Source organism: Canis lupus, chromosome 2 (genome assembly GCF_003254725.2).
Source record: "Canis lupus dingo isolate Sandy chromosome 2, ASM325472v2, whole genome shotgun sequence".
NCBI lineage: Eukaryota > Metazoa > Chordata > Mammalia > Carnivora > Canidae > Canis > Canis lupus.
This window is the reverse complement of record NC_064244.1, coordinates 8,708,431-8,734,245: the sequence shown is the minus strand read 5'-3', so window position 1 is coordinate 8,734,245 and position 25,815 is coordinate 8,708,431. Positions and strand designations below refer to the sequence as shown.

General features: G+C 41.0%; 1 protein-coding gene and 1 long non-coding RNA gene across 23 annotated transcripts in view; both read left to right on the top strand.

The window, feature by feature from the left end:
* Window positions 1–25,815, top strand: part of ARMC3 (armadillo repeat containing 3) — a 101,860-nt gene that overhangs the window by 53,682 nt on the left and 22,363 nt on the right. For 19 of the 22 annotated variants that reach the window (XR_003142877.3, XM_025463952.3, XM_025463955.3 and 16 more), the window contains 6 exons: window positions 11,755–12,004; window positions 16,015–16,151; window positions 17,171–17,339; window positions 19,837–19,937; window positions 20,647–20,748; window positions 21,163–21,270. Coding sequence is in view for 21 of the 22 variants with exons in the window: in XM_025463952.3 (XP_025319737.3) it covers window positions 11,755–12,004; window positions 16,015–16,151; window positions 17,171–17,339; window positions 19,837–19,937; window positions 20,647–20,748; window positions 21,163–21,270 (867 nt within the window). In the remaining variant the exon portion in view is untranslated. The remainder of the gene's footprint in view (window positions 1–11,754; window positions 12,005–16,014; window positions 16,152–17,170; window positions 17,340–19,836; window positions 19,938–20,646; window positions 20,749–21,162; window positions 21,271–25,815) is intronic. The other 3 variants (XM_025463954.3, XM_025463972.3, XM_025463974.3) reach the window with 1 other exon arrangement.
* LOC125753435 (uncharacterized) lies at window positions 17,350–19,634 on the top strand. Its single transcript, XR_007405294.1, has 3 exons — window positions 17,350–18,945; window positions 19,387–19,454; window positions 19,596–19,634. It is a non-coding gene; the product is annotated as an uncharacterized LOC125753435 (long non-coding RNA).

The window sequence follows — 25,815 nt, the reverse complement described above, 5'->3', positions numbered from 1 at the left end:
TAAATTAAGAGACAACCTCCTTTAGGAAGAAATAGGTGGAAATAGAAACGAAAGAGCAATAATGACTTTTTATAGAAAAATGTAACCCACTGGGACACCTTGGTGGCTCCATCAGGTAAGCTTCTGACTCTTGCTTTAGGCTCAGGTCATGATCTTAGGGTCATGGAATCAAGCCCTGTGTCAGTCTCCATTCTCAGCAGGGAGCCTACTCCAAGATTCTCCTCCTCTCCCTCTGCCCCTACCCTGCCCCCTCGTGTGCCAGCATGTTCTTTCTCTGTCTCTAAAAATAGGGGAATAAATCTTTTAAAAAATAGAGTTCATTTAGTTGCTCTGGACACTGTTATCCTTTCTTGGTTCACTGCTAATCCTTCTGAAAATTCTCAATTTATAATACTTTTTGAAAAAAGAAAGTTGTTGATTTTTGATCTAGGAAATACCATTCCAATGAAAATTCATATGATATTTACCTCGTACTCTTCTATCCAATTATTCATATCAAAGCTGTACATTATTTATGCAAATACCAAGAGAATTATTCCTGGTTGACATTCTTCTGAGGGGTAGATTCTACATATTAACAAGAATATTTTAAACTGTTAATTTATAACATCACTGCCATCTGTTGGATCTGATCAGAATTAGAGTTTTTGAGTTGTCCTAAGAATAAAAAGAGTTCGATGTTTTTCATTTTCCTTGCCAACAATGAGTAACTTCTGGCTATTAGTAAACTATGAAAAGATTAGAAAATAGTATGGTTGGTTACTAGATAGCTCTTAAAAGATAGTTATTTTAGGAAATAAGAATAAAATAAAAACATAAAAAGTAATAATATAATTAATGCCCATAGATAAGTAAGTACAAACTGTGGTTTTGCTGTAGAAAATACATAATCAAGTCTCTGTTGTTTATACATATATCATACTAACACCTGATTCTTCATACTTATGTTCTCTCCATGAAGAACTGGGTGATTTCCCTAAAGCTTAGAGACCTTGTCTCCATTTCTTTCTTTTTTTTTTTTTTTATACCACTTCTTGGCTTTCCACAACAGCAGTGCCTTAAGTAAGTTCTAAATGACAACACCATATAGTGGTTACTTAAACAAACAAAAATTGATTGATTGCTGGGCCACCCCAGGCCTCCACAACACAAGAGACAATGTTCTTCTGTAGGGACCATTTTGCTATTGTGTGATCTACAGTCAACCACAGCAAAGGAAGTCAGGAATCCCAAAGGGATTCCAGAAAGAGACACAATGCCCCCAATTTATATGGATGTCTGAGTACTTTGGGAACTTCTCAATGTTCTTTATTATCTATGGATAACCTGTCATTTTGTATTATCAGTATTAAAATTTCTATTCACTAACATAGAAATAAAGCATGGACCAAATAGTGGAATTATTCACGGAGTACTGTGCCTGAGAAAGCCACGTAATGTGTAGAAAAACCACTTCAAAGGTGTGCCATGGGGGCACCTGGGTGGCGCAGCTGGTTCAGCCACGGCCTGCAGCTCAGGTCACAATCCCAAGGTCCAAGGATCAAATCCTGCATTGGGCTCCCAGCTCAATAGAGAGTCTGCTTCACCCTCTGCCCCTCCCCTTGCTTGTCTTTTCTCATACTCTCTTTCAAATGAATGAAATCATTAATGAAAAAAAAAAAAAAAAGGTGTGCCACCTATGAAACTTTATATAGCACTTCAAGGCAGGGCTTCATCTATTCACAGTGACCCAATTCCCTATCAATCACTTGGCACTATCAGGGGAGAGCCTGACCCAGAGCCATTTGTTGGAATGTTAAATCTCTGTAGCATGTATAGAAAACACTTTTTAGAGCTTTTTTTTTTTTTTTTTTTTATTCTTACCTCATTAAGTAGAGTTGGGGGAAGGTGATATATTTGTATATTTATTTTTACACTTGTACCCTTAAGTATATAGACAAATGCTATTTCTCAGAATTGGCTAGGGTGCACTGAACCGTCACAGTCATTTTGAAGGAGAAAAAAAAAAGGTCTCCCCTAAAGTTGGCAAAACACCACCAGCTTCACTTCCATCTCCGTTCCTCTACAGGAAGAGATGGGATTATGGCTTTGAGGTGGCTCGACTCGTGCAACCTCACCCTCTGAAAAGAAATTTTACCCTCTATTCTAGAACCTAATCCTTCTTGGCCAATACACGCAGATTCACTTAGAGTAAGTAATCTCGTCCCTTTGAATACTTTGCCATTAACGAAACATGGACTGTAGAACGAATCCACTGTGATTTACAAAATAAACGTAGGCTCATGAAAAATGCAAACTCATGGTACAGACTTCAGAATGCTGAAGCCGTGCAGTTATTGTCTTTGTTGCATCAGGGTTTTTCCCTGGGAAAATGTTTCCAGAGCTTGGTGGTGGGTTTTTTTTTCCCCACCTCTGCGAGCAGTGGAGGGAACTGTGTCTTCATACTGACCCCTAGTGGTCGTTCAGGAGCGAGTTGGGGGAGGGGCAAAAAGGCCCTGGAAAGCTCGCTCCCTATTTCAATGAAAGGCACACTAATTTAATTTGAAACCCTCTCTGGCGCGTCTAAAATAATATTTTTTAAACATTATTAAAATATTGTCATCTCGTAAGCATTTCATTGTGTTTTTGAAGAGAGAATATTCTCCTGCTCCATGTGTGTTAATAGATGCTTGCGTTTGTCTCTGGTCCCTTTTAAGATGCAGTCGCTTTAAAATGTTTTGACACATTCATTGTTCTGGTGACTGAATATGGGCTGCGCTACATAACCATATAGGATTAATAGCATATGCTTGGATGGCATCAATTAATCTCATTGTTATTGTAGTCACTCTGGAGTTGATTTTTTGCTCTTGACTCCACGTAATAGAAAAGATTATTTTGTTTTAAAATTCTTATTAGCATCACTTCGTTGTAAGATGCTACCTCCTTTTAATTAGACCACTCACAATAGGAGCATCCTACAAGATAATTGAGTTCGTTTCATGACCTTTTTAGGAAATTCAGTTTTGTAGAAGGATGTTTCAAACTTTTGTATTGAGGACGATACCTCAAAGAACTTATGGTGTTTATTGACTATTTTAAAAGGCTTCTGAAGTTAATAGATCAAATAAATGGGAAGACTCTTTGTGGTAAATCTAAAATTGATTCTTGTATTATTACCATCCAACTTTACTGAGTGGGTCCTTTTCATTTCTACCTGTTAGCACCTGGAATCCTTCTCTGCCTGATAGAATGTTGTTCTGACACAGGCTATGATAGGTTGGAAAAATCATACTGGATTTGAAGAAAGATATAGAATGAAAAGCTGGATTTTACAATAAAACAGATTGATTCCATATCTCCATTTTGTGTTAGCTGTTGCCTAGTCAGTCTTCACAGTTTAAATTTTATTGGCTATTAGTTTTGTGAGGCTTTGTGAATCCCATGAAATGTTCATTTAGAAAATTGTCTATGCTGCTTTTATTACCCAGAGAGGAGAGACTGACATTTGCATAACCTTTTTAAAAAGTTGTTGGCACCTCTTTCAGGTTTAATTTCCAATATTACTGATTTTCACAGAGAATTATCAAATTATTGTGTGATTTTTTTTTCCTCTCACACTCTCACTTTGAAGCAGTACTTAAAGCCTACATAAATTCCATTTTTACCCATTCTTGACTTTTTATATTAATCATTTTCTGCGACTTTTTATTCCCCCTCTCTGGAAATGGCCTTTATTGCTTATTGGCTGCACCTAAATGGGAGAGACCTTGGTGAGATTCCTGAGGAAACTGTCCTAGCTCTACCCCTGCAGGTGTAGGAGATTTGACCACTTAGCTGAAAAAGTCTGAAAATTTCATATGCACATGTAAATTTGGAAATATGATATTTTTCCATGGTACAAGAAATCAAGTGAGATAGGATATAGGAAAGTCTCTGCCTTGTGGTTCACTGAATGTCAGCAGACAGTGGTGATGATGATAGCTGGCATGTGTGAGCCAGGCCTTGAGCTAGTACTTGATATGGAATATATTATTAAATCCCCAGAGTGAGGATGCCTGGGTGGCGGGTAGCTCAGTAGTTGAGTGTCTGCTTTTGGCTCAGGGTGTGATCCCGAGGTCCTGGGATAGAGTCCCACATCGGGCTCCCCACTGGGAACCTGCTTCTGCCTCTGCCTATATCTCTGCCTCTCTCTGTGTATCTCTCATGAATAAATAAATAAAATCTTTAAAAAATAATTGTCAATTGATGATTGTAAAAAAGTTTACAGACTAAAAGACCACTGGACTTTTAATCCTGTGTTGGTTGTTGACTTGCCTCACAAGCAAGTCTTAATCTCTCTAAATGTTATCTTTCTTCACTATAAAAGAAAGAAAAGCGAGCCTAGGTTATCTATTATATTTTGTGCATCTGACTACGCTCTATCCAGTATCATAGGGAGTCTTGAGCACAACTTCCACTAGGAACTAGCTGGGACCACTCTTTACCACTTTCATCATTTTGTCTCAAAGGTGAAGGAAGTTATGTTTTTAGGTTTCTTTTGTAATTCTCTCACCATTACTTGGGGATTCTTTACATCTAGGCCTTATTGTAGGCTGCAGGGATATCCTAGGGAACACAACGAAGGTTCCATCAGACTGCTGTCATGAAACCTACATTTCGCACAGGGAGGCAGACCATAGGGAGTAACTTTAAGAAGGTAATTTCAGAAGTGATAACAGTATCAATTAAATAAAGTAGCACAACGTCCTAGAGAGGAGCCTGCGTGACACTGGGGTTGTGAGAGGGGTCGGGGGGGATGACACAAAGCTTGTCAAACGGCCTCTCTGAAGAAATGACATTAGAGCTGATGAGAATAAGAAGCCCTGGCAGGGCCAGGGGTTTTCATGTGCCGTCACACGAAAGCATGCAGCATCCTTATTATTTAGTTAAGGAAATCAACATGGTACCTCTAATTACTTTGGGATTGCGTCACTTGTCACATACAGATACGTAAATAGACTGATTTCCCAGTGAAACAGAAACATTTGGTAACTGCAAAAGCCATTTATTATGAGTATTCCAACACCTTGACCATTATTAGTACTTTATCAGGAGACAAGTCAGCCATGTATAATGAAGACGGTTGTTCTTTCCTGATGGCAGCTAGTTAATTCTGGGCAGGCAGTCCAGCTTTTGAAACAGACGGTGGCATGTATGGAAGTGAAGTATTGCAATTGAACAGATAGGTCAATAAGGATTCCATGTCACTTGTAAGAAAATTACATTTGATTTCCCTAGACTTTGATTGACTGCCTCATAATTGGTAACAAAAACCTGCATGCTGTTGGAGAAGGTGCTGGGTTAGCATGTACTAGTCTCTTTGCAATTGGCCCCTTTCTCTGTAGAAACCATGATGTCATAGCAACCGTAGCAGAAAAGCACACCCTGGAAGCCTCAAAATTATGCCACTGAGATACATCAGTACGAGAGAAGCAATTCGATTTTACCTACTTAAAAAAATTATTTTTCACCTTTTTCCTATTTTGCTATAGGATGTAAAACTGCGTGCGTTTGTTTTTGTGGCTGGGTTTTGCTTTCATAAATACAGACTATTTAAAAAAAACTTTCAAAAATTGTTTAAAAATAAATTTAAAAACCTTTCATTTTAAGCATTTGCCCACAATGAATTGTGCTTCTCTCCCTTACTACTACTAAGTTTCTTTAAACACTATTTCTTTAAAAGGAGAAAATTCTCTGGACTACTTTTGTGAGCCCTGGAATTCAGCCCGAGTTGGAGGGCAAACATCCCCCTTCTTCTGCGACTGTGGGGCTGCGGCTGGGTCATAGCTGTTTGGGATGTACTCAGAAATTGATCGATTTAACGAACACACTCGACTTCTTGGATCATTACTTTTGTTGAAAAATTGGTTGGAATGAGAGTCAGGAATCCTGTTCACAGCATTCCAAATCTGGCTGCGATAACCAGGAGACCTGTTTATCACACCGGCCAGGGTCCCCTCCCCATGCGCCTGTGTAGACTCGCTGGGAGCTGGGGAGGCTCAAACACACCACCCCTGAGCCTGTGCAGGAGCACCTCTCCTGACCCCTTGCAGCGCGTCTGCCACCGGTATGTCTTCCTTGGTGTGACAAACCTTGCAGAGACATATGAAAAGTCATGCTGGTGGGAATGGTTGTAATCACTGTTAACAAACAAGGTTCTGATTGCCAATATTACCATCTGTTCCATCGGGTTCCACATATTACCCTGTATGTGGGCTCTGTTAAACAGATTTCTCTACTGCCCAAGGTCACCCTTGATTCATGTAACCAGCCTCTGCAGATGGGTTACACGTGAACCTCCAAACTGCAGCAAGGATTTTCTGAGAAGTACCAAATGGTGTCATCTGATGACACGACCCAAATAAACAGAGTCAACGATGTCTGCAAAGACAAAATATGGACAGCCTTTGATATATAAAGAGATCAATCCCTAAGACGTCTGAAGTCCAAGATATGATTCGCCAAACTCCATATCAAAATTATTTCACTAAATAATTAGGGAAGCATTGGGGATGGGGAGAGCAGCTCTAAGCGATACAAGCAGAGATCTCGGTTGTGTTGGGTCCTATGCCTTCTTGCAAACTTAACGCTGATTTTTCTCTCATCCTCTCTTGACTCCTACTGAACTTTTCTTCAGCACTCCCCTTGAGTTGAGTCAAGTCCATTTAAATATATTGATCTTCTCAGCACTGGGCATAGAAATAAGAGTCAAGTACTGCCTCTAAGAAGTGGGGACCAGTGTAGACATAGCGAGAGGGGGAGTGAATACCAAGGAGAGGCACTGATGGACCAGAATGACCCTGAACAGGAAAGGACAGCTGAGGAGGTTTGGAAGGGTGAGCTCCAGTTCCCCAGGCAGAGGTGTGGATGGGTAGCGACAGGCCTTTTGGCAGAGAAAACCTGAGTGCAAAGACACACAGACATGAGATAGCAGAGTATTCTCTCAGTGATCGTATTTTTCCTTAAACCATGTTCTTAGTATCCATGCTATTAAGTGTTTTTTCATTGTGGGCTCCAGGATTTAAATGAAAAGCTTTGTGGTAAACTCCTTTCCACAACAAGCTTCTGTAAAATAGTATCTTAAGATTGTTGCAGGGATCCCTGGGTGGCGCAGCAGTTTAGCGCCTGCCTTTGGCCCAGAGCACGATCCTGGAGACCTGGGATCGAATCCCACGTCGGGCTCCCGGTGCATGGAGCCTGCTTCTCCCTCTGCCTGTGTCTCTGCCTCTGCCTCTCTCTCTCTCTCTCTCTCTCTGTGACTATCATAAATAAAAAAAAAGAAAAAAAAAAGATCGTTGCATTCTATGCGACCATTTGAGCCAAAACATCATTTTTAAAAAATGTATACATGTTTAGCAAACAAATGATTTTGAGCTCATGTGGAAAAGAGACACATGATATGTAGTTTGGGGGGTCAAGGTATGCTTCCTTGAGGAAGAGGTGTTTGTGTTGAGCTTGGCAAGGTGAATGGGAATTATCTGGGGGGAAGAGTCATCAGGAAGTGAGAAGGATGGGCATATGGGAACACCCCGAGGTAAGATGGAGCCCTGGCATGTTGCAGGTCGCCAGAGAGGCCCAGAGCACAGAGCCACAGGTAAAGATGAGAGAGGGTGGGCGTGGGGGTGCAGGTGGACTCAGGCAGGGCTTTGGGGGCCATGTGAGAAATTTGGGGCTTCATCCTGAGCAATGTGAAACCAGAAACATTTTAAATAGGGGAGAAATCTGATTATGTGCATGATATATATAACTATAATAATCTGATTATTATTTCAAAAGAAAACTTTAGCTCTAAGTTGGAGAAAGGATTGGAGGGGGAGAGGAGAGACCTGTTAGAAGGGAATATAATTCACAAGAGAGGATGTGGACGAGATTGGATCAGAGAAATGGAGCTGGAAAGGGGAGAGATTCAAGAAATAGGGAGAATGGGGTGCCTGGGTGGCTCCGTGGTTGAGCGTCTGCCTTCAGCTCAGGTCATGATCCTGAGGGTCTGGGATCGAGTCCCACATCGGGCCCCCTTCAAGGAGCCTGCTTCTCCCTCTGCCTGTGTCTCTGCCTTTCTCTCTGTGTCTCTTGTGAATAAATAAACAGGATCTTTAAAAAAAAAAATAGGGAGGAGGAAAATAGTCAGGACTTGGTAATAAATTGGATACACATGACACATCGAACTTCACTTCTGTTTATGTGTATCAAATTATATAAACAGATGTTTTTATATTTTCCCATATTTGGGTTTTAGTTAGTTTTTCTGAATGTACGTTTTAAACTCTTACTTGATTAAACTTCAACTGATGGAGGTTAATGATAGTAAAAATCAAAATATTTTCTGATTATCACGATGACATATGGCCCTATAATTCTGGATTTTGTAACAAAGCAGTTTGACTTCTGTCCCGTTCATTTGGATAATGCCATACTATCTAGGAAACGGAAATGTGTTTTTAAAATATGACAGACTTCAGCTTGTGTACATAGTAGACACAGAGAAAAATAAAACAGAATGTCTTCGGTTTGAAACATGAAATTAATGGGATTCTGTTTTAAAAAAATATAAAGTCTGTGCTCTATTTCTATAATGAAATTAGTTTTTTTAGGTAAGAATAATAGCTTGGTTTTTTTCCACCATAATAACTTAATCTCAGTTATGCTTTTTACACTTAAACAGACCGCACAGAGCATATTATGGGCAGGTATGTACGTACAATGCAAATTGTTCTCCCAGCTGCACACGAATGATTTGTCTTTGGTGCTGGCAGTTATGTTCAATTTAGTAAAAGCTATGTTCCGCTGTGTACTAGAATCTTTGATTTCTTAAACAGCTAGGATTTTATGTACTTCTCTTTACTGGCTCATAAAGAGCACAGAAAAGAGCAGAAGGTAGGGATATAAATGAGCCAAGGCAAAATATGCCTTTGTCCATGAGAGAGGAGGAAGCGAAACCCAAGCACAAAGGCTGTGAGCAGAGGCACATCTGATGAAAATTCCTCTATCTCGCAGCCCGTTTTTTTGTGTGTGTGTGTTGTTGTTTTGTGTTCTGTTTTGTTTTGAATAAATAAGAGAAACTGAAACAACAGAGTGTGATCCTATGTATGCACTTGAATTTTCCAGAAAACCCCTGATGCATACAAAAGACAAACCCCTGGAGAATTTCCTGGTATGCATTTACCTATAATACTTGTAGCTTCTATCAGGGTTGCAATGAAATAACTCCACAGTGTGCTCCTCCTTGATTCTCCAGGATGTTTTGAAAGGTGAACCTTCTGAAAGGAAAAAAATCACTAAGTGACAAAGGAATTGTGCTTTCCAACTGAGGCATGTTCACAATGATTAAAAACTGCAAAGTATTTTGGCTGAAGGGACTGATTGCATTCAGCGCGTGAAAAATAAGTCAAAGGAATAAAACGATTTTTGAGCAGGTTTGCGTCTATATTAATTAGAAAATATGCATAATTTAACATTCTTGCTGGCAGCTTTAAAAAATTCAGTATTTCAGCTATAAATAAAAACATGAGACATTGCTGAGAAACTAATATACAAGTGACCACTGATTAATAGGAGAGAGAATTGTGATCCTGGGGTCCTGGGATTGAGCCCTGAATCGGGCTCCCTGCAGGGAGCCTGCTTCTCCCTCTGCTTATGTCTCTGCGTCTCTCTGTGTATCTCTCATGAATAAATAAATAAAATCTTTAAAAAGAAAAGAAAACTTATCTTAAGAGTGTTTATTTTGTTCCCTAGAAAGGAGAGTAAATGATGGCCCTCAGGCTATCATAGGGAGCTGCAGGCCCTCTCTACCAATATTTTTATATAAACAAATTCTGGTCTGTGTCATCTAACCAGATGTTAAAGGGATGCCTTCCCAGGAAAAGAATGGGAGACACCAAAAGAAGGATTAAATATATACCAAGGACTAGGGTATGGGTAGAAATGGAACCAAACTCTGATTCTGCCTTCATTTCAATATGGTGTTTTCTGGACGGATTTATTCAAACTAGGTGGAAGGTGCCTTCAGGGTTAACACCGAGGGAGCCCTGTGTTCCCTGGAGCACCTGCCTTCCTTATTTCATTCTGGTCCAGTTGCTGCCATTAGGTCCACTTCAGAACTGGTCTGTGTGACAGGCATAGCTTCCTTTCTCCTCGGCGACACTTCACTTACATTGTGCCCTCTCTTGGACAGTTGTGATAACTTCTATTCTTGAGATTGTCACTTCTCCTTCACAATCAGCAAATCTAAGTGGCTACCTAAGTAAATTTAATGATCGGAATATTCATCGGAATACAGGGTGATTCAGGCTGAATCATGCAGCCTCACCTGTTGTTTTTAGTTTTGGTTCTTAATATGATCCTAAGTGGAAAAAAATATGTGTCAGCTGTAAACCTTAAAGGGATGTTCATATTATTGGAGTCTCAGATATGTTTTTATTGTCTTGATTACCTCTAGTCCTTTGATGATATAAATGGGTTTTTAACACAGAATTTGGGGTCTTCCTTTGAAACTAGGTTGCTCTGTGTACCTTATGGCTTGGAACATCTCTTATTTGAAGCAATTCCAAATGTTAAAGAACATAATTAAATCATCTTCCGCTTGTTAAAATGATCCCCTTTTCTATTTTCACTACTTTATGAGCTTTTTAAGTGATTAGAAAGCAAGGACTATATAGAAAGTATGGCGTTCGTTAAAAAGAGGTTTAGCCTTTATCACTTGTGAGACTATTAATATATTTTATGGATAATTGTGGTCTTTTTATAGCAGAAGTAGGAAATTTAGCAACTGAATATGCCTACATTACTAAAATTAGTTACTATGTCAATATTATGACTTTGATCTTTGATGTTTAATTTGTAACAGCAGCATACACCTCCAAAACGTTTTGCTGGTTTCAAATGCATTAACCTCTGCCTACAATTAACAACCTTATTTAAAAAGGGGGAGGATGAGCTAAAGAGTTTTAACTTAAACCAAGAGCATCTCCCACTCACTTATTCCTCCTATTTAAAGTGTTGTTTTCCGGGGCACCTGGGTGGGTCAATGGTTGAGCATCTGCCTTCAACTCAGGGGCATGATCCTGGGGTCCTGGGATTGAGTCCCACATTGGGCTCCCCAGAGGGAGCCTGCTTCCCTCTCTGCCTATGTCTCTGCCTCCTTCTCTGTGTCTCTCATGAATAAGTAAATAAACTCTTAAAAAAATAAAAAACAAAGTGTTGTTTTCCTAGGGGCACCTGGGTAGCTAAGCTGGTTAAATGTCTGACTTTTAATTTTGGCTCAGGTCCTGAGGTTGTGAGATCCAGCCCTAGTCAGGCTCCATGCCCAGATTAAGATTCGATTTCTCCCCTTCTCTAATAAACAAATAAAAATAAAAATAATATAAAGCTTTGCTTTCCCACTAGTTGAGAATACCTTAATCGATTTTCTTTGAGTAGAATTTCCTGGTCTTGTAAGTATCACTGAGTTAAAAACTGAATGGCTGTAGGAGGGTTTCTAAGAAGTAGTTGTGCAGTTTTCTATAACTACAAGCTGTAAAAGTAGGAAAAGGGTTATTTAAATTCATTCTTAACTGACATCTTCCCAGACTCCATCTAAATCACTAGCACCTCAAGTCTGGGTTCATTGCATTGTAAATTAATTTCTTTCCCAAACTGTACTTATGTGCTCGTTTGTTTAATAAGCTCCGTGGTACACCCCGAAGACCATTTCTTGAACTCAGTTGAATGACATTCATTTCTCCTCCATTTACCCAGTGCTGCTGCTGAAGCTGATGGAATCGATCCATTAATAAACATCCTGTCTAGTAACCGGGACGGAGCCATTGCCAATGCAGCTACGGTACTAGCGAACATGGCAATGCAGGAGCCCCTGCGTGTGAAAATGCAGAACCACGACGTCATGCACGCCCTCCTCGGCCCGCTGTGCTCTGCTAACACGGTTGTGCAGAGCAAAGCTGCTCTCATGGTTGCTACAACTGCCTGCGACGTAGAGGCCCGGACAGAGGTGAGAGCTTTAATAACATTTGTTCTCTCAGTGTTTCTGGTCCCTATCTCTGAGTGGATTAATTCAAAACATTTTCAAGTGTTTGAACCGACCCATCATTTAGATCCTTCAAAACTGGGACCACACTTCAACCACGGACTCTGGGTGATAATAATGTGTCAGCGTATGTTCATCAGTTGCAACAAATGTACCAGTCCGGTGGGGGATGTTGATAATGGGAGAGCTGCTCCTGTGTGGGGGCTGGGAGTAGGGGCTGGAAACCTAAAACCACTCTAAAACAAATACAATTTAAAAAATTAAAAAATGAAATCTACTAAGTTGGTGCAACACTTTGGAAAACAGATTGGCATTATCTAGCAAAGAAGAGCATATCCTATAATCTGGCAGCTCTGTTTCTAAATTATACCAAAAATGTTCTCCTGCCTCTTGTGCACCAGGAGGCATTGTTTATATCTAAACGACTGGCAACACACCAATTGTCTAGTTCTCTTTTAAGAGAATGGGTATAAATTGTGGCACACTCATAAAGGGGAATTTCACATCAGTTAAAACGAATGAGCTATAGATCCAGATACCGACAGAGATGAATCTCGAGCATAAAGCAAAATCAAGTTGCAAAAGGATACATACTTATGATTCTGCTTATGTAGCATTTGGAAATATACAAATCTAAGCAATACATTTCTTAGGTAAACATACATGTAAGTTGAAACTATAAAGACAAAGGTAGAGAATGATTAACTCCAAATTCAAGAAATCCTCTTGGGGGAATCAAGGGAGTGGATGTAATTGAGAGGAGCAAACAGGGGTTCAAGGTCATTTAAATGTCTTAAACTGAGCAGTAGACAAACAGGTGTGTCCTTACTACAATGCTTTACATTATACACATGGGTTCCGCATACTCTTGTGTTTCTTGTATATTTCAAAGTTTTAAAGCATAAAATTACATTTTTTTTTACAAGTGTGTCATGTAAAAGTATGTTTGGTTCTGTTCATAAAGATAACATAAACCTACAAACATCCTTTTTTCTCTTGCCTTTCTCATATTTACCAGTCGCAGGGCACTCATTCAAACAGCCTAGGACTTTGCTCCCCTGCGGCCAATATAAATAGCAATAGCTGACACTCACTGAGCACTTACTATGCAGTGGGCACTGTGCTAAGCACTCTACAAGCATTTAAGCCTCACTTGTGATGGGCCGTGTTTGTAATTCCCATTTTACAGAGGACGAAATTCAGGCTTAAAGACAAAATGTGCTCCAAGCAGAGTTGGTAAATTGGAGGATGAAGAATGCCATCCAGAGCCCAAGCTCTTGCACTCTGCTGTCCACTCAGATGACTAACAAATCTTGTCTCTTCTGTCCCATAGGTATCTATTCTATCCCCACCGTTCTTCCCATTGGTTCAGTTCACTTGCATTCATCCATTAAGGCACTAAGACTACCAAATATTATTTTTAAATATTTATTTATTTATTTATTTATTTATTTATTTATTTATTTAGGAGCCTACATGTGCAAGAGTCGGGGGAGGGGCAGAGGGAGAGAGTCCCCATGCAGACTCCCCTGCTGAGCACAGAGCCCAACACCTGGCTCTGTCCCCCACGACCTGAGTTGTCTAACCAAGAGTCGGACACCCAACCTGCTGAACTGCCCAGGCGGCTCAAGACTGCCCCATATTTATTTACCATCTACTCCGTGCCAGGCACTATGCTAGGCTTCCAAGCGTTTTGGTCCTACCTCTGTGCAGTCTGCAGAATAGTCCATCTCTTTCCTGGAATAGTGCAGCTGAGTCTCCGGCTCTCCCTACCCCACCACCTCCTGCTTCCCACACTGCCTCCAGACTAATCTTTCAAATATATGACCCTCATCACATCATTGTAAGTCCCCAGTGGCATGCCACTGCCCCAGAAGAAAAATTCTGAGCTGCTTAGCGTGATGAGCAAGGGCTCCCAATGACCCACACCTATCCACCTGTGCCTGAAGCCTCTTCTCAGGCATAACTCTATGCTCCAGAAATACCATACTATTTGTAATTCTGTCCATATGCTCTGTTCTCTTGTTTATATGTCTTTGATTTCACCCCTTGGAAACTATTCGCACTTTCATCCACCTGATAAAATCTCACTTCACCTTCCAAACCCATGTCAGCCATCCTGTCTTCCACGAGGCCTTTCTTCAACCCTCAAGCTGGGAGCACCATCCTCTATGCTTCCATTACACCCTAGACATGCTTCCTTAGTCCTCTGATTTGCATATATGGTTCTTTTATGAAAGGCTATAAGCTCCTTAAGGCTTTAGGGAAAGGATTTGAGAGTTTTTCTTACCTGTGTTCATGCCATTAATATATATGTGCCACAGAGTGCTTGCTTAATAAATGATTGTTAAAAGAATGAGTAAATGAGTGAAGGAATTATTTTTTACTTTTTTATGATTTTATTTATTCATTCATGAGAGACAGAGAGGCAGAGACATAGGCAGAGGGAGAAGCAGGCTCCCTGTAGGACTTGATGCCAGGACGCCGGGATCATGACCTGAGCCAAAGGCAGACCCTCAACCGCCGAGCCACCCATGTGCCCTCATGTGAAGTAATTAATAAATTAGTTAGATCTTTGCCAAAAGAACACATGGAGTTAGACTATCCTGTATTATACTCAAAAATAACAATGTTCAGAAATTTGACTTGCTAAGCCTAAGATGATTCAAAGTAAACTTTTTAAAGCTGTAATGTTACATATATTAAAGTGTGATCCCTGAGAAGGAAATGTCACTGGACACTGGCAGAAAATGACTGAATCAAGTGAGTCATACCCCATAAGGGCTCTTGTCTTCAGATACTACACATAGAAACTGATAAAATATTCTTTTTTGTCCTCTAGGCTTGGATGATAGAGTATTGCATTTCAGACAGTGAGATAAGAGCTCTGTCGATTTTTTTCCAATTGGAATAATTTTATCCATGAGTAATTAATCCACCTTTATTAACTGCATTTCCTTTAATAGTGCAATTAATGTAGTTCTGTCCAATTCTCTTCTTATTTTTTTTATCTCTTTTCTCACTCCTCCCTTGGAGAAATGAAGAGAAGACACTATCAAAAAAATTTTGATAACAAAAATTGGTCTTTTTCTAGGGCATTGCTACACTACGCTTTGGCCACACTGACAATTTGGTGGCAGTGTCCAGTGTCATGGGTAGCATGTTACTGTATCAGTTCCTCCTGCCCAGCCTTGGGGACTATATTAGTTTCCTATTCCTGTGGTAACAAATTCCCACAACATGGCTTAAAGTAGTAGAAATCTATTATCTTATAGTTTAGGAGGTCAGAAGTCTGAAAACAGGCCTTATGGGTTAAAGTCAAGGTGTTGTCAGAGCTATGTTCCTCTGGGAGACTTGGAGGAAAAATCGGTTTCCTGGCCCTTTCTAGCTTTTACCATCCATCTCCATCCCTTGGTTCTGGCCCATTTCTCCATCTTCAAAGGATAGTACTTTAACCTCTGTTTCTACGCATCTCCTTTCTCCACTCCAGGAACCCTTATTCCATCTTATAAGGACCGTAATGATTAGATAGATTGGGCCCACCTGATTATCCCGGACACTCTCACCATCTCAAAACTGGCAACTTAGCACATTGGCAAAAATCCTTTCCAGGGAAAAGGACACCCATCATTCTGTCTACCACAGGGCCAAGTGAACAGCCATGTTGATGAGCAGAATGAAGGAACATAGGGGAGCGAGAGGACAGGCTCTCCACCCAGTCTCCCTTCCGTGTAAAATCACAATGACCTCCCTCAATTATTTGACTGTAGCCCCCTCTTGACCTTGAACAGAAACCTGGGCTCCTGTCTATAAGGTTTTGCAATAGATTGTTTTCCCCTGGATGTAATAAAATCTAAATATCCTAAAATGTTCTCACATAGTTAAACTCTTCTAACAATCAAATGAGATTTTTTAAAAAATGAGTGTTTATGTTCTGTACTCCCAAAGCATAGACTTCTGGTTTCCACTTTTAGTTAAGAAATTCAGGTGGACTGGAGCCTCTGGTGGAGCTCCTGTGCTCCAAGAATGATGAAGTGAGAAGGCACGCCAGCTGGGCTGTGATGGTCTGCGCCAATGATGAGCTGATGGCTGTTGAATTATTCAGGCTTGGGTGAGTGGAGCTGCCAGGAGTTTCTGGGTAAGAGGAAGAGCAGAAGATGAAGAGGTACACTCTTCTGCACCCAAGGAAAGTCAGAGTTCACAGTCCCACTCGCAGGGTGCTGAGCCCTCAGGAGCTGTGACTGTCCCAGCAGATAGGAGGGGGGCCCTTCTTCATTCCTCCCACCTGGTGATCTCCACCAGCACCTGACAAAAGCATCTTCTCTGCTGCCCCCTCACCACCTCCACGTTTTCACCCCCATCAATGCCTCTTTTTCCCTTCCCTCTGCCATTGCTCACGAGTGATTGTCTCACTACTTTTGAAGCTCAAATAAAATGGGTGAGCCCTGACTGCATATCCTCTTTCTCCCTCCTTCACACAAAGCTTTCCATCAGAATCAGGCATTTAACCAACCCCACGAAAGCAGTTCCTCCATTAGTAGCAGATGCGTGAGTTGCCTGAACACACTGGCAAATAGGGTTCTCGGTTTCCAATGACAGGCTTACACTATTTCTAGGCATCTTTATGTTTGTGTGTATTGCCCGGTTAGCTGAAAAAGTTGGGGCTCAATATTAATTTTGCCTTATTTTTTTAAGATTTTTTTTATTTATTCATGAAAGACACAGAGAGAGAGGCAGAGACTAGGCAGAGGGAGAAGCAGGCTCCACGCTGGGAGCCTGATGTGGGACTTGATCCCAGACACCAGGGTCACACCCTGAGCTGAAGACAGAAGCTCAACCACTGAGCTACCCAGGTGCCCCTAATTTTGCTTTAAATGAAGGACTTTCAGCTCCTCACCCAGTGTCCTTTCCAGCTGTTTGAATATGAAACCCTACATGGCATATATACTCTCTAAAAGGACTGATCCATCTTCATAATTCTGTCTGTATTACTTTATCTAAAAGCGTGAGGTGTCTTTAACCTTCTCATCTCAATTCTTCATTCTGGGTCTTGGCCGGATATATAAATGAGAACTTAATGTTGGATTGCTTGTATAAAGCAAATAATGCTTTTTTTTGTCTTATTGACAGGGCTCTAGATATCCTTGAAGAAATTAATCTATCAGTAAGTCGAAAAAATAAATTCAGTGAGGCAGCTTATAACAAATTGCTCAACAACTACCTGTCTCTGAAATATAGCCTGACTGGCTATTTGTCATCAAGTAACATAATTAATGATGGATTCTATGATTATGGTCGGGTAAGTCGGGTCGGGTAATTTGTATTTTAGTATGTGCGATCATTTCTTCTTCAGTCATGATGCCATTACATGGCAATTTTATAACTACCTAACAGAATATATAGTCTTATAGACAGAAATTTGGGAATCGGAGCTTTATTCGTGACTTTATCTGGCTATAAGATTTTGCATTTCTGTACAGTTTTAACTAGAATCTGATTACTTGGAGTAGAATCGGCTTGCTAAGGCTACTCTCAAGTTTCAGAGAAGATATAAAAGAAGGAGCATTTTCTGTTTGGGGGTTCTATTATTTCTAGGGCTCAGTGTTAGTGATAAGGACAGAAGTATAAATGTTTCATTTTATTAATTATAATCTAATTGAAACTAATCAAATTGCAATGCCAGATTTTAAAAATGTAATATAGAAGAACATTATTTAAGCTGCATTTCTGATTACGATTTTAAAAACATTATATAGTATAATTCAAGGTTATGTCAAGAGAAATGAGAAGCTAAAAAGTAGCATTCTGAGGACTTTTTGGCATTGTTGCTAAAGCCAGCATTTTCCTTTCGTCTGGAAACCAAAAGCAGGAAGGAGACCAGGGAAAATTTTTTAAATCTACAAATGCCATTTTAGGCAAAACTAGGAACCAGATATGACCCAGACTTCATTTAAAAATGTAGAAGTTACTAAGATTCCTTGAGATCAGGGAGAAAGGGTACAGGAGGAGGAATGAAAAGGGAGAAAACATAGGCCCAGAGAGGGACAAGGCAGCTAGTGGTGGCAGGTTTCAGAAAGCACCATCGTTGCCTCAGGTGAGAGGAGAGCTCAGAAGTGCAAAAGCCAAATTCTCTGCCAGGCAGGTACAGGACCCAAGGACCTGGGACGAGCAAGGCTGGCAGCAGGAGCCCTCCTGGACCAGCTTGGTTCAAACAGGCAGAGGAAACAGGGCCATGAAAGAATCACATAGCTGAACCATATTTGCAGGAAACACTCTATCATGGCAACAGAATTAGAGACAATTTTTTAAATTTTTATTTTATTTTTAAAGTAATCTCTACTGTGTGGGACTCAAACTCATCACCTTGAGATCAAGAGTCCCAGCCAGCCAGGTGCCCCTAGAGACATTCTAAATAATGAAAAATGGCTAGCCTAAATCTTGACTCTTGCTCTTCTTCTTTCTGCTTTCCCCAGCTGCCACCACTGCCATACCTGTCATAACACACACACACACACACACACACACACACCACTGAGAAATCACTGCTCTGACAAAGCCCATCTCACTCAGTGATGCATATTTCAAAAGGAACTGGCACAACATTATTAGTACAAAGATGCCAGAGAGAAATGAGGAAATGAGCAGAAAAACCAGCAGAGAACACTTATCGGAACAGTGTTGCCATGGATCAGACAAAGCTGTGACAAAATGTATTTGTTCATACAGTTTTTTAAAAATTTAATGAAACCATATTCTTTGTAAAGGAGAATTCTCTGATTCATTCGTTCAGTAGTTATGAAGTTTCTAATACCGTGGGTTTGAAAATGTCAGTGAATTAAAGAGATCTCTACTTTCGTGACACCAGTGAGAAGAGACAAACAATAAACAGTAAACATGACAAATAGGTAAATAATTTATCTCACGTGATCAAAATGATCAGAGTTTTAGGGGGAAGAGTAGAGCAGAGGCAGGATAAGAGGGCTCTATTGTGCTGAGTGGGTACTGGGGTCAATGTTCATTTTAGAAACTGGTCAGGTAGGTCTCAACGGAGAGGGGAATACCTGAGCAAAAATGAGAAAGTGAGGGACTTAGCCGTGAGGACGGCTGGGGGAAGAGCTTTCCAGGCAGGGAATATGCCTGGCATATTCTTAAGAAACAGCGAGGTGAGCATAGCTACAGCTGAGTGAACCTAGGGCCCTTCTCATAAAGACCAAATCAGGGAGGTAAAGAGAGACCAGATCGTGTAAAATCTGTGGACTATCAGAAGGATTTTTGGCCTTTACTCTGAATGAAGTAGGAAAACTTCCTACTTCAGAAAAATGACCTGATCTATCTGATTTTTAAAGGATCCTGAAATGTATCTTGGACGAGAGAGGGATCTGATGATAATACGATTGGGAGAAGACCCCAGAAGGTGTGTGGCCTAACCCACCTCAGCAGGCTGGTAAAATTGCCAATTGCCCAGCCTGTTTTTAGACAGCCTCACAGCATTTTTAGTCATCTGTTTGGTAATTAGTTACTCTTACAGACAACCCATTCTCCCTTACGTTTACAGAGGGATTTGCAAACTCAACTACTTTCAGCTCCACTACGGATCACTGTGGTGTGAAACAGCTGAGAGTATAAGGCAATACAGATTGTGGGGAGCTGGAGGCAAGATGCCCAAAAGTTCACGGTCCTATTTCTAACTGCATATGTGTGTGTGACATTACTTCAAACAGTCGAGAACATCAGTCTTCATTTAAAACCATATAACACATGCAGATATTACTTTTTAGTTCTTAAATTATCTACAGATAAATCCCGGCACCAAACTCTTGCCTTTGAAGGATCTCTGCTTACAAGAACCAAGTGACCTACGTGCTGTACTCTTAGTGAACAGTAAATCATCTGATGTGTGAGTCTCTTGGGGGAGGGGAGGAGCGATGTGGGGAGGCACACAGTGTTTTTTGTTTGTCCGTCATCGTTGTGTAAATATTTAAGATTCCCAGGATGGCATCTTTTTTGCCCGGTGTATTTAGCATCACCCTGAAAATGAACACCGGTCCGTAAACTCATAGCCCGACATCGTAAAGACCGTGAAATCACCACCAACATGGTTTTTCCTCTGACTCCCTTTACCACTTAGTTCCAGATGTATTTCTGTAGTCACTGCTTCTTACCCTTCTGGTAACATGAAGTAATTGAAGAAAGTGTAAGTAGATTTAGAAGCAAACCAAAACGAATTATGTTTACAGGGCTCCGCAACCGCATGCTGGACTCCCACCATTGCCCAAAGGTTTTTTTTTAATATAAAATAAGAAGTAAATAGTAAAGCTAAAAATTAAAGCTTCAAAAGTCTTCTTTAAAATAGTCATGTGTATTTTATGTGACACATTTTATAAAAATATTTCCTGTTCCAGTTCACGAAAAACTTTACAATATTCTCTTCATCTTACCTTAACCTCTCCTTTACGTGTTCATTTTGTCACTCCATAGATGACATTATGTCAGCTCCAAATATGATTTTCCAGGGGGGGAAAAGGACGTGTTTTGTAGGACAAATCCCATAGTGACAGATGAAGTATTTTAATTTGTGTCTAATTTCAAATGTGTAAAATTTTTAGTTCTCCACCTGCATCTATGGAAGACAAATCATCAGATATTGGTTATGGACGGAGTATTTCTTCCTCATCTTCCTTAAGAAGAGTAAGCAAAGAAAAGACAAAGTAAGAGAATGATATTTTGCCTAGACTCAAATAATTCTGCCCTCAAGGTGGGAGGAAGAACAAATGCAGAGTCTAGATTTGGGCAACTTAATTCTTTTCATTCGTATAGTACTGTAATTTCACAATTGCTTTTTTAAATCACTGTGGAAATGATCACTGGAAAAAAAGCAGGCTTTACCTTCTGTGTGCCGTGAACCTACAGTGAGCCCTCGAGCTGTGAGCCGGCTCGGTTTTATTATCTGTAGATGGAGTGATGCCTGGTGCCCCCGTTCACAACAGGGAAGGGAGCCAAGGCATCAAATGGCAAAGCAACGTGCCTTCGAAATTACGAAATGCCTTGCAAATGTAATGTTTTGTTATTTTTCATGTGACTGAAATCGATGATGAGTTTTTCCTTGTCATGAGAGCAAATAGTTATCCTTTTAGTACCAGATCTGGATCTCCCACAGAAGATAAACTGGAACCTACTTCTGGACGAAATACTGCTGTTAGCAAAAGCACCACGAAGGAAAAAGGATCGAGGTAGGACATGTGTTATTGTATGTGTTGATTTTCCTAAATAGGAGGTTTTGATCCCCCCACCGATGCTGGTGACCGGAACGGGTGGCTTTCTGAATCAGTATGTTGCACAGGGCAAGACGCATGAAATGTAATTAAAGAGTAACTTCATTTTTGTCCCTTGCAGTCTCTTAAAACTTCACCGGAGGAAATTTCTCCTCCCGCCTCTGGGTGAGAACTCAGGTCACTTTGATCAACCGTACAGTCCTCCAGACGCTTTAATTCTAAACCAGAAACAGCAGCCTCCAGCTGGTCATTTGAAAGTCCACCCCTGCGCCGTGGTCATCGTGGAGTGACCCCTCTGCCCTCTCCCGGCGGCTGCCTCTGCCACGCACCCTGGAGTGTGGGCCCCCCCCCCTTGTGCTACCATGGCCCCTGCCCGTCCTGCTCCCCCAGAGGAACCTCGGACCCTTTAGGAGGCAGCCAGAGGGAGGAAAGGGAAATAGGACCCCTTTCTTACTTGATGGAACAATTATAATGTGGTTTCATGCCTTTTAGGCCTGGCATGTTTTAAACATGCTTTCTGTAAGTTTACGTATTTTTAAACCTATTATTTCTCTAATGAGCACTTTCCTGGATTCCTCAAAAACCCACTTGGACCTCTTGCCACACTCCATGACCCTTTAATTATTGTTGACTTAAGCCCTTCAGAACCACTGTGGTATCGGAGGCTGCTTGGCACGCATTCCCAGCATCCGCTTTCTAAACTGAGACTGCTCCCGGCGGCCTCCCGAGGTCCAGGCAGCGGTTTGTGCTCCTCCTCAGACCTCAGAGCTGGGTTTGGTTTTTTTTTTTGTTTTTTTTTTTTTCTATTTTTGATTTCATTTTCTATTGCCTGCCTCCTTTGCTCGTTATTCTCATCTCTGCTTCTTATCTGCTCCTATTGTTCCAGGACTGATACTTTTTGTCTGTCCCTCTCCTGCCTTCCACTCCCCTTCCCTCCCTAGTCTGTCCCCCCCACCCCATCCACTTCTTCTCCTGTCTTTCCTCCTTTGGCTTCTCTGTGCTTCACCTCTACTGCATGGAGAGCTCCCTGAGGAGGACAACAACCTGTTCTGACTTGAGTAATTTCTCTTTCCACCTCCCTTGTGTTTAGCGCAGTGCTGGGCTAGCCTACATAGGCATTTGTGTGTGTTCAAGAGAATAGAAATCTGAACATTTGCAGGAAAAGGTCATTTTTGACAAGGTCCACCCTTATACGCTGTGTATCTTGAGCAAGTTGGTTACCTTCTCTTTGCCTGAATCTCCTCTTCAGTAAAATGGACATAACATAGGGTAATGTGAGGTTTCATCAATTAGCGCATGGAAAGCACAGAGAGCAGTGCCTCGCACAAAGTAGACGCTCAACAAATGTTAGTACTGTTGAACAAAACAGTTGCAAAAGGCCCAAATCCACTCAACCCATGCAGGGATATAGAAGAGTCTCCAGAGTCCAACCCGGGAAATGCAGGACAGAAGCTGGGGTTAAGTAGATAATTGTAGGGTCTCTGTCTCTTTCCCTCTCGTTTTCTCTTTCCACATGCGTGGTATCTTATTTACGGATGCTTTGTTTTCCCCCTTGACTTTCTTTTGGTTACTGCCTCACCCATAATTGTAGCTTATATGTGACTTTGGTTTGCCATGGGACAGATCTGCTCCAATTCCAAGCAAACTTTCAGTTCTAAAGCCCAGCAGCTATCAAGCGCTTATTTGTCAGAGACCATCTTATCTTCATAGGCCAGACAAAGCACTGGCTGGCTTTGAAGCAGGTGTCTCCCTTTGGTCTACCCAGCCGTGGCCTTGGGAAGAATTGGCCTTCCTCCCCCTTAAGGGGAGAATAGGCCACTTGTCTGCTGGGTAACCATTACATACCTATTGTACTTAACATCAATCAAAGTGCACTATTCCTTCTGGTACCTCTGACATCACATCAGCTTTAATCTTTGGTGATTTTGCTATTCTTGGCAGAGTATCATCTTATTTTTCTTACAACTTAGTCTGGTTCTTAATCCTAAATCTTTTGGGAGAGAATGGGCAGCCCTACTGGGTTGAAAGTTATTTTGTATATCAACATGCTGATCTTTGAGGAGGGGGATAAAAGAAAGGGGGGGAACAAATCAGGAGAGAATCTTAACTATAGAGAACAGAGTTGGTGGAGGGATGTGGGTGGCTGATGAGCTAGATGGGGGATGGGAATTAAGGAGAGACTTGCTATGATGACCACTGGCTGTTGTATGTAAGTGATGAACCACTGAACTCCATTCCTTAAATCAATATTGAGCTGTATGTCCACTAACGGGAATTTCAATAAATTTAAAAAGTGATGATCTTCAGATAGCCATGGGTTTTTAATTATAATATCTGATAGTAAGACTTTTCTGTACTACTTGGAAGTACTCACATCTTTATCTCATTTGATCCATGTCTTCTTGCTCTATGGATAAGTTCCCTCTTTTCTGGTCCTTTTTGCTATATCCTCATCTACTTATCACAAGTACCTTACACATTGACATGCTCCAGGATTCTTCATTTACTCCCTTTCTCACTCTCCATAGTTTTAGCTACTGCTGACATTTATATACCCCTCCCCTGAGTCCAGCCTTTTCTCTCCTGCTCTGTAAACAGAATGTTCCAAATGAACTGTTCCCCCAACTCCCAAAACCTCCTCTCTTCCCTAGGTTGATGAATATTAGCATCTTCCCATGAGATTGCTCAAGCCTAGGGATCGTCTTAAAGTCCTTCTTCTCCTTACTGCCTACACTGAATGAATATGTATTCAATGTCATCCATGTCTCTTAAGTCATGGTTTCTCTTCATTTTCACCTTTACCTCCCTGGTTCAGGCCTTTGTATTGTATCTCAACACACTAACCTCCTCATTGTAAGAGTCTTCTGCCTTTTGAAGAGCCCTCCATAAGCCCATCCTCCATACTACCCCCTGAGTCACCTTCCCCAAATGAAAGGCTGATGAAATTATTCTGCCTAAACCAATGATGCCCTATCATCCTCCAAATGAAGTCCAAACAGCAACCACGGCATCTCCTGTAAGAGTCTTACATGTTTTGTATGCATGGAAAATTCCTATTCTTTCTTCATTCTGTTCATATATTTTGTTTTTGCGAGGCCTTCTCTGGTCACCCTAGGTTAGGTATTCTCTTTGTGTCCATTCCTTTGTGAATTCAAATAATCTGATATGTAACCTGAACTGATTCATGTTGACTTATTTGTCTTTTTTACTAAGCAATGGACTACTTGAGACCTGGGACCAGGCCTTTTTCATTTTTATTGCCATAGAGCCTAGAATAATATCAGGAACATGAGGGACAGTAAAGAAACATTTATAGATCATATATTCATAAATTATTTCAAAGATTGAATGCTGGTTGTTGAAAGGAATAGAGGTTTGACTCCCTCCCAATATGCCCCTGGAGAATAAATATAAACAAACGAAGATGATTATTTCTTCTCACATCATTTCTGGTATCTTCCTTGTACCTGCGTAATCTCCCCACTTGAAGACAAACCCTGATGTATTCCCGACATTCAAACAGATTGTTAGCATGAAGGAAAGCATACATTTTGGATTCAGACAAAACCGGTCCTTGGTTTCCTTATCTCTAAAATGGATTTGATGATTTCCTGCCTTGTAGAGGTGCTGTAAGAGTAAATGAAACAATGTTTGTCCAGAGCCTAAGCCCTGCATACTAAAGTGATCAATGCACGTCCACCCAGTTCTTTCCCCTTTCTTATTCCTGGACCCACTGGGGGGATAGATTGGTCATAATCTTTTTGCCCTGTTGGCTGTCTTTTGGTAAATCCTTCTTGTCTTGTAACTATAAGTCCTTTGGGTCCCTGGAGATAGAATAAAACATTTTAACTCTATTCATCTGATAAAGTCATAGAGAATGTTTAATGTTTAAAAAAAGTTACTGAGGGGATCCCTGGGTGGCGCAGCGGTTTAGCGCCTGCCTTTGGCCCAGGGCGCGATCCTGGAGACCCGGGATCGGATCCCACGTCAGGCTCCCGGTGCATGGAGCCTGCTTCTCCCTCTGCCTGTGTCTCTGCCTCTGCCTCTCTCTCTCTCTCTCTCTCTCTCTCTCTGTGACTATCATAAATAAAAAAAAAAGAAAAAAAAAGTTACTGAGAGATACTGACAAAGGATGATGAACCATCTAGGACCACAAAGTAGCTAAATATTTGAAAGGAAGAAGAGAGAAGGGATGGGAAATAAGCAAATCAATTATGTGCATGAAGTGGCCTAATATGGACAAGGTAAGAATAATTTCTCTCTTTCTCCTCAAGAATATCATCACCAGGGATCCCTGGGTGGCGCAGCGGTTTGGCGCCTGCCTTTGGCCCAGGGCGCGATCCTGGAGACCCAGGATCGAATCCCACATCGGGCTTCCGGTGCATGGAGCCTGCTTCTCCCTCTGCCTGTGTCTCTGCCTCTCTCTTTCTCTCTCTGTGACTATCATAAATAAATAAACATTTAAAAAAAATTAAAAAAAAAAGAATATCATCACCATATACT